Below are 14,764 nucleotides of genomic sequence, written 5' to 3'. Positions count from 1 at the left end.
GAGGTTAATTAACATGACAAAGTATTTTATATTTTGTATAACCAACTTGGTTCATTAGAAATAATTTTTACTGACTAGAATAATATTTAGAGGATTAAAAAAAAATCTGTATGTTCTTGTTATCCGGATATAACTGCAGCTGGTTAAAAGCGTTTGGTTTCAGTATGACAGGTTCATGATGTTTTTGTTTTTTATTATTTATGTATTGCAGGATGAGGTTTTTACTTCTAAACACATTTGATCTTGCTGAAGATGCTGTTACTAAAGAAAACATAACCTCATGGATCAGTGAGTTAAATCACACACACCCGGAGAAGTTTGCACTCATTCAACACAACCTGGAGCTCTGCAGTCTGGAGGCTGAACTGGACACGGTGTGTGTGTGTGTGTGTGTGTGCACACTGATATACTAATGATCTATGGTTTCTCTCTCTCTCTCTCTTATATATACTGTATGTATATATATATATATATATATATATATATATATATAAAATGTATGTATGTATGTGTGTGTGTTTGTATGCAGGCTGTAGAAGGCACCGGCCTAGCATTCATTGTGTACAGTGAGGCGATCATGAACATGCCAGTTTCTCAGCTTTGGTCTGTTCTCTACTTCTTGATGTTGCTGATGTTGGGAATGGGAAGCATGCTGGGAAACGTCACAGCCATAATAACACCGCTGAAGGACTTTAAAATTCTTGCACAAACCTTTAGCGATGCCACACTCAACGGTATAGAAAAACTCCTTTAATAATCGATAATAAATAAGTCCACTGTTAAATTCAAAACAGTGTTAGAGTGCTAATAAGTGTATTTCTATACAAGCGTCATATGTATATACAGTGGGTACAGCAAGTATTCAGTATTTAGTTTTTCACACCTGAATTTGGGGATCCTCTGCCATTCCTCCTTGCAGATCCTCTCCATTTCTGTCAAGTTTGTCCACATGGTGGACAGCCATTTTTAGGTCTTTCCAGAGATGCTCATTTGGGGTTAAGGTGGGGGTCTAGCTGGCCCATTAAAGAACAGTCACAGAGTTGTTGCGAAGTCACTCCTTCGCTGTTTTAGCTGTGTGCTTAGGGTCCATGTCTTGTTGGAAGGTAAACCTTTGGCCCAGTCTGAGGTCCTGAGCACTCTGGAGAAGGTGTTTGTCCAGATATTCCTGTACTTGGTCGCATTCATCTTTCCCTCAGTTGCAACCAGTCATCCTGTCCCTGCAGCTAAACCCCACCCCCCACATCATGATGCTGCCACCACCGTGCTTCACTGTTGGGACTGTATTGGAAAGGTGATGAGCAGTGCCTGGTTTTCTCCACACATACTGCTTAAAATTAAGAACATTTTTTAATCAGAGCAGAGAATCTTATTTCTCACCATCTTGGAGTCTATCAGGTGTTTTTTAATGTGTCTTGCACTGAGGAGAGGCTTCCATCGGGCCACTTTGCCATAAAGCCCCGACTGGTGGAGGGCTGCAGTGATGGTTGACTTTGTACAACTTTCTCCCATCTCCTGACTGCATTTCTGGAGCTCAGCCACAGTGATTTTTGGATTCTTCTTTACCTTTCTCACCAAGGCTCTTCTTCCCCGATAGCTCAGTTTGGCCAGACAGACAGCTCTAAGAAAGGTTTTGGTCATTCCAAATGTCTTCAATTTAAGGATTATGGAGGCCACTGTGCTCTTAGGAACCTTAAGTGCATCAGAAATATGTTTGTAGTCTTGGCCAGGCCTGTGCCTTGCCACAATTCTGTCTCTGAGCTCTTCAGGCAGTTCCTTTGACCTCATGATTCTCATTAGCTCTGACATGCATTGTGAGCTGTAAGGTCTTATATAGACAGGTGTGTGGCTTTCCTAATCTAATTAAATTAAATTAAATTATTATTTGTATAGCGCTTTTAACAATTGTCATGTCGCAAAGCAGCTTTACACAATCAAAATAATTATTTAAGTCTGTATAGAATGTAAGTGTGCATGAATCAAAATGAGCAGATTGTCCCTGGTGAGCAAGCCGTGGGTGACAGTGGCAAGGAAAAACTCCCTGAGATGGTAATAGGAAGAAACCTTGAGAGGAACCAGACTCAACAGAGAACCCATCCTCATCTGGGTGATAACAGAAAGCAGTGATTGATCTGCATTTATACAGTGTGTTAGGTGGCAGGCAGTTTAGCTGTAACAGTTTATGTTAATTGATGTAAATATGGAGTCCAGGTAGTTATTGGAGACAATTGCAGTCTTGAACTATCAAGCAACCACAGCCAAATAAAGTCCTCAGAGAAACAGCTGTCAACACCAGTCGAGGCCAGAACCATCTTTATGGTAAAGTGAAACCATCCCCAGACACCAGACGCATTCCAAAGAGACACATGGGGCATCCATGCGACGAGATCTTCAACCAGAAGTGGGGCACCAGGATGGGTCAGACAGGTCCGGAGGGCAGAGGGAGTCTGGATCACAGGCAGCTCAGGAAGGACATGTGTAGCTCGATAGAGAGAGGGAAGAGAGAGAGGGGTAGATAGGGAAGAGAAAGAGGGGGAGAGAGAACAGAAGAGGGGAGAGCAGAAGAGGAGAGATAACAGTTAGGTATGGTCGCAGTCACATAATGTATAATGTGAATGTATATTTGGTCTAGAGTGCAAGCAGAAACTCCAGCAAGACTAACTATAACAGCATAACTAAAAGGAGGAAGCCAGAAGGAAACACAGACATGAGGGCTCCCTGAGATGTAAAGCAAACAATCACCTCACTGGCAACAAACCTGAGTGATCAATGAGAGTGGGGAGGACAGCATCTAAACATACCAGTTCACCATAATACTCCAGATCTGCTCCTTTACCCAAGGCTAATCTATTTATAAAAATGCTTGGCTAAATAAATAGGTTTTTAGCCTGGACTTAAACACTGAGACTGTGTCTGAGTCCTGAACACTATTTGGAAAACTATTCCATAACTTTGGGGCTTTGTAAGAAAAAGCTTTGCCCCCAGCTGTAGTTTTTATAATACGCGGTACTGACAAGCAGCCTGCAGCCTTTGATTGAAGTGGCGGATTGTAAGACACTAGCAGTTCGCGCAGATACTGCGGTGTGAGACTATTTAATGCTTTATATGTCAAGAGTAGTATTTTAAAATTAATGCGAAATTTCACAGGGAGCCAATGCAGTGAAGATAAGATAGGGGTGATGTGCTCATATCTTCTGGTTCTAGTGAGGACTCTCGCTGCTGCATTCTGGACTAGCTGAAGCTTGTTTATGCTAGTTGAACAACCAGACAGTAAGGCAGTACAATAGTCCAACCTAGAGGTGATAAAAGCATAAACTAGTTTTTCTGCATCGTTTAGTGACAATATATTTCTTATCTTGGCAATATTTCTGAGATGAAAGAATGCTTTCCTGGTAATATTATCTACATGTGCTTCAAATGAAAGGCTGGACTCTATAATCACACCGAGGTCTTTTACTGTTTGGAAGACTTGCACAGAGTTGCACAGACTGATCTAAAATCTTCCTTCTAGCTATATGCGGTCCTATGACTACAACTTCTGTCTGGATTAAGCAAAAGGAAGTTCATTTGCATCCAATCTCTTATGTCCAGCACACATTGCTTAACTTTAGTAAGCTGTTTTTTTCTCATCTGGTTTTGATGAGACATAAAACTCTGTGTTGTCAGCATAACAGTGAAAACGAATACCATGTTTATGGATTATGTTGCCTAGAGGAAGCATGTATAGGGAAAAAAGCAGTGGGCCTAAAACTGAACCTTGTGGAACACCAAACTCCACTAGAGAGCATGCAGAATAATCACCATTTAAGTCTACTGTCACGTTTCTTCTGTCGGCGTGTGTGTTTGGGTGGCATAATCGCAGGAGACGAGCTGGCGTTTCAGGATCAGGTTTTTATTTAAACAACACATAAAATAAACACCGACATAAATCATATGAATTACAACAAAAGCTAGACGCCTGACTGAGCTTCAGTCAGGCTCTTTATAATCAACTTAATCAGCTTACCTCGGTTCAGGTGAATCCTTATGTCACCTGACCGAGGTGCAGTCTGGGACATGAAGTCAACTAAAACAAAACTATAACATAAAACAAACCCAGGCGCTTTGGCGCCCTCTAGGGGTTAACAGTTACATCTACATACTGATCGGTCAAATAGGATCTGAGCCAGGAGAGGGCTGTAACCTTAATTCCTACTACATTTTCTAATCTGTGAAAAGAATACTATGATCAATAGTGTCGAAAGCTGCACTGACGTCAAGTAACAAGCATCATTACACAACCCTGATCAGAGGCCAATAGAAGGTCATTTACTACTTTAACGAGTGCTGTCTCTGTGCTGTGATGAGGCCTAAATCCTGACTGCTACAGTTTATCTATGCTATTTTTATGTAGATATGAGCATAGCTGCTCCGCTACTATCTTTTCGAGAATCTTAGAGATGAACGGGAGGTTTGATATTGGCCTGTATTTGGACAGCTGACAGGTGTCGAGGTCAGGTTTCTTAATAATTGGTTTAATAACTAAGCTTATTTAAAAGATTTTGGAAAATACCCAATGCTGAGGGAGGAATTAATTAATCTCAATAGAGGTTCTGTTATTGCTGCTACTATCTGTTTAAGAAAATGTGTTGGTATAGAATCTAATATACAAGTTGATGAATTTGCAGAAGAGATGAGTGAAATTAGTTTATTTTTATTAAGCTGTCTGTTTTGAAGTATGTATGTGGTCATTATACCAGGGAGCGAGTTTCTTATCTCTAATAATTTTTCTTTTAACCGGAGCTACATTATCTAAGGTATAACGCAACGTCAACTCTAAATATATGCAGTGAAATGCTTACACGACTGCCAGTGACCAAAAAAAAAAAAAAAGGTTATACATAAGTAAATAAATATGAATAAAAGAAATACGTTAAGAATAAAATTAACTAGTAAAATATGCTGTACAAAAAAATAAACTGTAATAAAAGAAATATGTTAGAAAATAAGATTAACTAGTGAAATGAGAACAAAATATCAATATAACAGATATAGAAATATAGAAAAGAAAATATAAATAGAAAATTGTCAAAACAAAAATTTAGAAGTTTGAAATGGCTGGGGTGTGCATAAAAAGTGAGTTCGTAAAGTGTGTTAACTTGGGAGATTACTGATAAAACTCTGTGTGGTATTTGATGTGAATGTACGTTTAGTACGGTAGCGCAGCACTGTGCGTACATTATTACTATGACACACTTTAATCGAGACAACTAGATAGTGATCTGATATAACTTCAGACAGTGGAGTTGTGAATAAATTTCTTATGCTTAATCTGAAAGATATTATTAAATCTAAAGTGTGACCTGCTTTATGAGTGGGTCCTACTACACACTGATTTACTCCTACTGAGTCCAGTATGGACATAAATGCTCTATGCAGAGGGTCTTCTGGATTCTTAAAATGAATATTGAAATCTCCAGCATTTAACGCTTTGTCTACAGCAACGACTAGGTTTGAGAGGAAATCTGCAAATTCACTAAGAAATTCAGAGTACGGCCCTGGAGGTCTGTAAATGATGATTAGTGGGATCGACTGAGCTGACTTAATTTTTGTAGCTACATTTATCTTACTATTGAGAACTTCAAATGAGTTTAATTTGTGTCTGTGTTTTTGTACGATAGTCAGATTATTATTGTAAATAATTGCGACGCTTCCTCCTCTACCAGTTAACCGAGGCTGGTGTTTGTAGCTGTATCCAGGAGGACTAGCTTCATTTTAAGCCACATACTCATCCTGTTTTATCCAGGTTTCAGTTAAACAGAGAATATAAAATTCCTGATCCGTGATAATTTCATTAACTATAACTGCTTTAGATGCGAGAGATCTAATATTTAACAGTCCTAGCCTCAGATCAGAGATGCCGGCTGTGCATTCACAGTGTGATCCGAGTTTGTGGTATCTATGTTAATTAAGTTACTAAAACGGATATTCTGAGTCTTTCTAAATATGTGTTTAGCTCGGGTAACAGACACAGTCTCAATATAGTGAACCCTGAGTGACGACTCTATGCAGCTAGCAGACGGTTGGTTTAGCCTGTCTGTCTGCTCCCTGGCCTGGGCTCTGGATTGTCACAGATTAACTAGGCCTCTTCTGAGACTATGAGCTATACTACAGGAAATGAGAACAGCACCTCCCGAGTGGGATGAGCCCTAAGATTACCTGCTATGTCCGGTGCTCTGGCTCCCGGGATACACCTAACCACTGCCGCTGGCGCCCTCAAAGGCCTGGCTAATTTCACATGTCTCAGTATAGAGTCTCCTATAACCAGAGCTCTTTCAGGTTTCTCAGTGGGTGCATCATTGAGGAGAGCAAACCTGTTGGACACGTGAAGCGCAGAAGAGGTGTGCTCCGGTGGGCTAGCCTTAGCTTTAGCTTCGGCTGAACGAGTATGTCGCCGAGTCGTCACCCACTTGCCCTGCTGTGAGGGCTCTAATGCCGGAGTCGGGGGCTGGTTATCTCCGCTTGCAGCACCCAGACTGTCCGCTACGGGAATAACGCTGCTCTCACACTCTCTAACCCTCTCTAAAGTTTGGATACGCTGCTCTAACGCTGATATCTTCTCCGTCAGAGTGCTCACTAACACACCTATCAAAAATAAAATTACCACTGATGACGGAGGAAGAATTTCTAAACATCCTGCACTCCACACACTGAACAAGCTGAATATTATCCATTATAATGTACCTGAGTCGGAGTTTAGTTGTTCTGAGCTGAATTCTGTTTGTTGTTCTTAGACGAAGATACTCGCACGTTCTTCAAAAAGTGCAAAAAAATGAAAAAAGCGAAGCTCAATAGTATGAAAAACGTAACAGAAATAGTTGCTGTTAATATTATTATTGTATAAATGGAAAAGCTATTTAATTTAAACGCTGATACAAACGCGAAACTTTCGTGGCAACGATACAAAAACAGGAAGCTTTGTCACCAACAGGAAGTCCCCCAGACCCCCTTCTGTCCTCTGCACCTGCTAACCCTAATCAAGTCCAATCAGTATAATCAAACACAGCTGGACTCGAATGAAAGTGTAGAACCATCTCAAGGATGATGAGAAGAATTGGACAGCACCTGAGTTAAATGTATGAGTGTCACAGCAAAGGGTCTGAATATTTAGGCCCATTTGATATTTCAGTTTTTTGTTTTTAATAAATCTGCAAAAATGTCAACAATTCTGTGTTTTTTTTCTGTCAATATGGGGTGCTGTGTGTACATTAATGAGGGGAAAAATTTAAGGGGGTCTGAATACTTTCCGTACCCACTGTAAATGTTATATCTATATAAATAGGTGTGTAAAAACATAATAAAAATGATCTGATTAGTCTTAGATACATTAAAACTTAGATGAACAAAAACCCTTTTCCCATGCCATTATTTATTTAACAAAAATGAAGCCAAAAAGGAAAAAAAAAAACATGTGGGCAGTACTAAGTACCCCATGATTCAGTAGGTTGTAAATCCCCCTTTAGCACCAATAACTTAAAGTAATTGTTTTCTGTATGACTTTATCAGGCTCTCACATCGATTTGATTAATTCTTCTTTACAACATTGCTTTAGTTCATTGGTGTTTTTTTTGGACATTCGCCTTTCACAGCTCTCTTAAGGTCCCACCACAGCATTTCCTTTAAGTTGAGGTCTGAACTTTGACTAGGCCAGTCCAAAACTATTTTATTTTTCAGTCATCCTGATGTTTTGTTACTGGTGCACTTGCCTCTAGAATACTCCGGTATACAAATGATTTCAGGTCAACACAATGACCGCAAGGTGCCCAAGTCTTGTGGCTGCAAAACAAGCCCAAAACCCTCCACCGCAGTGCTTGACAGTGTGAGTGAGGTGTTTCTGCTAAAATTCTGTTTGCTGTCTGGCAAAAAAGTCACCGGCATTAGTGCTAACCAACTCTCCTCTTGTTTTATGTCCAGAGGACATCCTTCCAGAAGCCTTTTAGCATGTACAGATGCAGTATTATGGACCTCAATTGTGCTTCCTTTTTGCTTTAATCTTCTTTTTAGCCAGGAGCAGCTTTTTCCTGGTGACCCTTCCAAGAAATACACTTGTTCAGTCGTTTTCTAATTGTGCTGTCATGGATTCTAACACTTAACATGTTCAGTGAGGCCTAGTCTGAGATGTAGCTCTTTTTTGGTATTTCTTTTGCCCTATCCTTGGGGTGTATGTAGTGGGACTTGGGAAGATTGGCAACTGTCTTGAATCCTTTTCACATGTGAATAATCTTTCTGATACTGTAGATCGCTGAAATTATTTATAACTCCGTTCCATTTGATTTGCAGCAACTATTGTTTCTTGTCCATTGCTTATGTCTTTCCCTCTTGACATTGTGTTAACACACACCTGAATGCTCAAGACTAGCAAACTGCCAAAACTTCTGCTTTCATAGACGTCAGCACACCTGCCGATGATCAATTAATTAAGTGCTGATGGTTAGCAGCACCTTGCTGCAGCTTACCTTCTTAAATCCTGTGTAAGCAGTAAGAGGTACCTAGTATTGCCTGGATGTTTTTTTCCTTTTTGGCTTTATTTTTGTTGACCATTTTGTTAAAATAATGGAACAGTAAAAAAAAAAAAAAAAATATATATATCTGTTTGTTTGTTTGACATTGTTCATTTGATGTTGTATTTGCCTAATACTGAGACCCGCAATGATCAGAAGATTTTAATGTTTTTACAAAAAACATAAATTTAAGCTTGAGGTAACATATAGGCTTCGTTTCATTGCAATTGACCCATGGGAAGTGAACATATAACTTGAAGTGATAATTAATTTAAAATGGAAAAGGCCATGTAATGAGTGTGCAATCACATCTAGTATTGTTTAGGTGTAACGCAATAAATTAAAATCGAAAGATTTTCATCGAAAAGTTTATTTATTTTAGTAATTCAAAAAGTGAAACTCATATTATATAGATTCATTAGACTGATATATTTCAAGTGTTTATTTTTTTTTATTATTTTGATGACTATGAAAAGATTCTCTGTCCGATTTAAAAGCACAAAGGCAACGCTTAGTGTGTGATATGTTTTGGGTGTAAAAATAATTTCCTTAGGCACAGTTACAGTTTTTGGCCACATGATGGCAGCATTGGGAAAGCGGACAGATATTTAGTCAAGTGAATTGGTATGCTTTACATTGAATATTCATGTCAAAAGTGTAAAGACTTACTTTGTCTGACTTAAGAACAAATCCAACTTACGAACATGCTCCTGTAATGAAACTCATTTGTAAGTAGGGGACAACCTGCACTGTAAAACTTTCTCCTCCATTTCCTCCTCTCTCTCGTCTCCCTCACACCAGCCCAATTCTCTTCCTTCTTGTTTCTTTGGCAAATTTAACAAGGAACATATCTAATGACTCTTGCTTTTGCCTCCTTTTGGGGATTCTGTGGAAATGTGGCATTGCATTGTTAAACAGATTAATCTCCCACACTGATACAGCCTTTAACCTATATATATAGGTGTGTGTGTATGTGTGCGTGCTTGTGTATATTTGTTTTTTTTTCTGTTTAGGTCTGGTGTGTCTTCTCTGTTTCCTGCTGGGTTTGGGTTTCACCACACCTTCGGGTAATTACTGGTTTGCTGTGTTTAATGAGTATGGTACAACGTTCTCATTGCTCTTCATCGTGCTCACTGAAGTTGTCACTGTTTCCTACATTTATGGACTGAAGAGGTAAAATTACTGAAAGTACACAACTTGCATTATTTTCAAATCCATATTTTACATGTATGTTATTTGTACAACTGCTAGAATCACTTATTTTTCTGTAATTTTTTTGTAGTTTTACATTAGCTTTACAGGAAGGCGCTCATATTTCTTTACATATATTCCATCTGAATGATTTTCCTCCTTTTACTGTAAAGCAGGCATGTATGATTGCAGGGATATAATGCTTTATTTAATGTAGCTGTTAAGACAAATATGTAAACAAGGTTTTAGGTCAAGGTGCAGGCAAGTGTCAAGAGATCAACAATCAACAGACACTAGTTTAGACTCCAGAAACCGGAATGGCATAATTACTAAAAGTTCTGGTTTTGACTAGTCAAACAACACAAAACATATATGTTGCACATTCTGGTTTATGTTTACATTTAAAAGAGAACTAATTTTGCACCACTGCAACTTTAAAGATAGACAATATCACAGCTGCTCATAATTCCATTTCACACTCCATGACTTTTTACATTCTTACATTTTTATATATTTTGCATAATTCTACTTTATTTTATTTTATATTATTGTAACAATATTGTAGATTTTATATATTTTATTTTTTATTCTTTTCTATTAGCATTTTGCCTCCTTACTTTCTTTTTCCTTTTCAAGGTCACAAAGTCATGTAAGCATTTCACTGCATATCATACAGTGTATACAACCATATACAGTATGATGTGCAGAAATTTGAATTTGAAGTAAAATGTACCTGTAATATAATATTTGCACTCAAAAAAACATGTGCTAATGTCCCACTTTGTAATTAACACATTTTTAATTGACATTTGTACATGAAAAATACCTGAACATAGTAAACCTTTAATTCTAGTACCACTAACTTTCGTAGAAAAAAGACAACACTATTCAATTAAAATCAAGTAAATTGTATTTGTGTATACCTTTTAACAATGGTCATTGTTGCAAAACAGCTTTACAGAAACCAAAAAAAGTATGTAAATATGTATGAATTAAAATGATCAGATCGTCCCTAATGAACAACCCAAGGGTGAAGGTGCTGAGGGAAAAACTCCCTGAGATGGTAATAGGAAGAAACCTTGAGAGGAACCAGACTCAACAGGGAACCCATCCTCATCTGGGTGATAACGGATAGCAGGGATTGATCTGCACTCATACTGTGTGTTAGAACACTAGGATATCCCTAACAGACTGGCTTGATCTTTACTGAGAGACAAGATAAACATATCGTTAATATATTGTTTGTTTGTGCTTTTGTTTATTCTTAGGTTTGAGAAAGACATTGAGAACATGCTGGGTCATCGTCCAAACTGGTATTGGAAGATCATGTTGGTTTTTGTGAGTCCATTACTGCTGATCAGCCTCTTCATCTTCTACATTATAAATTACATTCAGGGAGGAACGCCGACCTACCAGGCATGGGATAAAACCACGGTAAGAGATGCACATAAACATACATGAAAATGTTTATTATTGCTGTATTAATCATAAATGTTAATTTTAATTAAATCTGCTGTCTCGGACTGTTCATGTGTGTCCATATAAACAGAGATGTTCAAAAAGTGATGTAAAATACTTTTTTTATTGAAACAGCAAGGCCAATTCTTTTGTTTATTTTTAGTTTTTTTGGTAAGCAAAAATACTGAAACAGTCTTAAATTGGTTAACACTAATACTTGGTTCCAGTATCTACACTCAAGTTCTTCTGCTCTAACACTCTCTTAGAGTGGAGCTGGCTTTGTCGAGCTCACATGGGCGTCGTCAAGATGGTTAAGGGTTTGGTTAGTTCCTCTTAGTCCCAGTGAAGAGGAACTGTAACAATTCAGCAAATAGACCAATTTTTAAAGGGGTCATCCAGTCCCATTTTTCATTAAATGTTATTATGATGCTTATATCTAATGAACAGTTTGCCTTGGACTGCATTACCCACAAAGCATTGCCCACAAAGCAGTGCGATGCGGGTTTACTGATGTGTTTACATGACTTCTTAATCATTGACAGACACCGTTATAAACCATCTAACGTTACAAAGGTAAGCATAACATAGTTTTCCTACTACGTACACAGTTTGCAACTAGACAATCACCTTAATGCATTGTTTATTATAAACGTGCGATTTAGAATTATATAGAGACGGATGTATACAGAGAAGACGATATAACCATGTGCGTTAGTGCAGATCCATTTTTTAGGAGCTGCTTCCTAGCAAAACCTCCTTTATATGGACCCGCGTTTATAAAGCAGTCTGGTGAAAAATAATTAGTGCAAACGTATGAACGCATTTAGGTAGATGGGCGGGGACGTTAGCTTCAAAAACAAAATTCAGCCACTGCGTCCTCAGCGGCTCAGATGTCGGTAGTGAATGACGACTGCTGTGTTCGCTATTACACCCAACAACTGTACACCACACTCGCTTAGGGGACATTTTTGCTCCAGCTGCGAAAAACAATGGCCGACAGCTTTCTTCTCACTCGGGGCGGGTCTTTGCTAAAACTCCTGTGTCAATCAATTATAGTAGGAGCGGCCTCTGTCGGTGTGGCATCACATCGACAGGCATTTGAGATTGGCCTGATTTCAGAAGGGGCATTTATTATTTTAATAAATGAAAACAAAATCACTGGGCGGCTCTTTATCATCGTAGAGTGGTTGTATACACACTCTCCTAACACACATTTCAGTCCAAACAGTTTAAAAAAGTGCATGTAGGACCGTATGACCCCTTTAAGTTTTGTTTTAATGACTGAAATAAGTTAATTTGCAGAATCGAGTGGATAGATAATGCAATTGAAGGTTCAGTATTTTCTCTGTCTTTTTTCCAACATAGGGAAAGTCAGCTAAAATGGAATATCCTGTTTATGGTCAGATCTTCATTGGTCTTCTCCTTGTCTCATCAGTGAGCTGTGTCCCCATTGCAGCAATTTATGCTTTCTGTTCAAGACGCAAACGGGCAGTAACAGTACCTTAGGAAATCATCCACCAGAATACTCACTATAACATCTACCACATTGTGCACTACGAAAATTTAAATTAAAATCTGAAGCTTTTTACATTTGAAATAATTTGTAAATTTAACAGAAGAGTAAACATATATGAGTATTTGATGTGTTTAAAATAGTTTAATATCTTAATGCACAGTTACAAGTAGTATAATTTGAATCAATATAATATGAAAAAATATCTGATTTTAAAGATATTCTATGTAGTAAAATCAACTTTACAATAAATGTTTTGTTCTTCTTTGTGAAAATGTAAAAATTACATTTGCAAGGTGCTGTAAGAGATGTATTAATGGTGCATTATTTGCACCAGAACTTTGGATTATAACATGTTGCATGTTAATGATTGCAAAATCTAAAACACTTGACCAAGTTTCGATCTTCTGATGCTGCGAAGCTTAAATGCAATTTAACAGCTTCATAAAAATAATTAAAAAATGTATGCAATTTTTCTATCAAGGGGAAGGATTTTATTTTATTCCTTCAAGTCATGTGTAGTAATTTTTTATTGTTTTCTGTACAACCCAAAGCACATTTTATATAATTGTAGATTATTCTCTTTTTCCCAGTGTTCAATTGTCGGAGCTCCAAAGGTTCGTGTGTAATTAAACCTTCATTTTTTTATTTTTACTTGGTTTTAGCTAATCTGGTTTAGGATGTTAAGCTCATTAATGCCTTTTGTTTTCTTGAGTCATGTTGTATAATTTCAGTCAGGAATGTGAGTTCAGTTTAAAGGTCAGAGATTCACTGGGAATAAAGTTCACAGCAGTGCAATCTGAAAATACTTTACCTTGCAGAAGTAAAAATCCAAAAACTTAATCAGTAACAATGATGGAAAATACAATAGCTATTTGTTCTCTATTGTTATCATGCTAGTGCTCAGGAGACATGAGACTCAATAATAATATTACTCTTATGGATTTTAATTTAATTAGCAAATACAATATTTGCACTTTATTTTCTTTCTTTTTATTGTCTGTACATGCATGATCACAAACATTTAAAGGCTGAACCAGTGGAGACACAAGTTTTGTAAAAGACAACAAAATGCACGGTGAGGCTAAAGGCCACAGACATTTATCATTAAACCTGCTAAAGAAAACTAGAAAAGATTAACAATCAACACAAACGTGTGTGCCTTTTTTCACAGATGAAGGAATGTTAGTTTCACACATTGAATTATTTTAGCACAGCTACAGTTTAACCTGCAGATTTACTTGCTTAACCTTTAATCTTCTTCTTCTTCTTAACATTTGATGTCACTCTTAAAACTGTGAAAGAGTCCAAGTCTGCTTTATACTAGATTTAGAAAAGAAGTAAAAATTCATGGTTGCATTTGTCCAAAACTTTGAAATTAGTCCAATTTTACCATGGAAATTAGGTTAGGTAACATGTTCTCTAACTACATTCCGTTAAAACTGTAAAAGTATCCAAAAGTGCTATTTTGGCTAAATTAGATGGACGTTTTCTGAAACATTTGAACACTGAACATTAGTAGATGCAGAACTCATTAATTCATTCATTCATTCATTTTCTATAGTGCTTATTCAATTCAATTTTATTTTATTTATATAGCTCTTTTAACAATGGTGACTGTCTCAAAGCAGCGCCTCAAAAATGAAAGAAACTATTTTTTTTTCAATTTCAATAAAAAAATGTTAAATAAATAAATAATAAATAATAATAATAATACTACTAATAATAAATAAAATAAATAAATTGTGTGTGTATGTGAGAGAAAAATGTGTTCAGATAATAAATGAGATGAATGAATGAAATGTCTCTGATGAGCAAGCCAAGGGTGACGGCGACAGTGGCAAGGAAAAACTCTGAGATGGCAATAGGAAAAAACCTTGAGAGGAACCAGACTCATCCAGTTCAGCATAGGGATGAGTCAGTAGGTGCAGAGGGCAGATGGGGTCTGGATCACTGGGAGCACAGGAGCAGCATGTGTAGCTCCAACCATCATAAAGCAGAATCCAGCTGGAGCTGGTCCTTCTCTGGATGCCTCAGGATCCTCGCAGGGTTGGCCTTTATCTAC

The 14,764-nt window shown here is 37.6% G+C and overlaps 1 protein-coding gene across 1 annotated transcript in view; it reads left to right on the top strand.

Annotated features, from left to right (window-relative positions):
* Positions 1 to 14,037, top strand: part of LOC128516944 (sodium- and chloride-dependent transporter XTRP3A-like) — a 17,537-nt gene extending 3,500 nt beyond the window's left edge. Inside the window, exons 7-11 of the mRNA XM_053490636.1 lie at positions 212 to 374; positions 530 to 734; positions 9,551 to 9,710; positions 10,997 to 11,162; positions 12,552 to 14,037. Of these exons, the coding sequence (XP_053346611.1) occupies positions 212 to 374; positions 530 to 734; positions 9,551 to 9,710; positions 10,997 to 11,162; positions 12,552 to 12,692 (835 nt within the window). The 3' untranslated portion in view covers positions 12,693 to 14,037. The remainder of the gene's footprint in view (positions 1 to 211; positions 375 to 529; positions 735 to 9,550; positions 9,711 to 10,996; positions 11,163 to 12,551) is intronic.
* The last annotated feature ends 727 nt before the right edge of the window (positions 14,038 to 14,764 follow it).

This window comes from Clarias gariepinus, unplaced genomic scaffold (assembly GCF_024256425.1).
Source record: "Clarias gariepinus isolate MV-2021 ecotype Netherlands unplaced genomic scaffold, CGAR_prim_01v2 scaffold_30, whole genome shotgun sequence".
Lineage (NCBI taxonomy): Eukaryota > Metazoa > Chordata > Actinopteri > Siluriformes > Clariidae > Clarias > Clarias gariepinus.
This window is presented reverse-complemented; position numbering and strand designations above follow the sequence as displayed.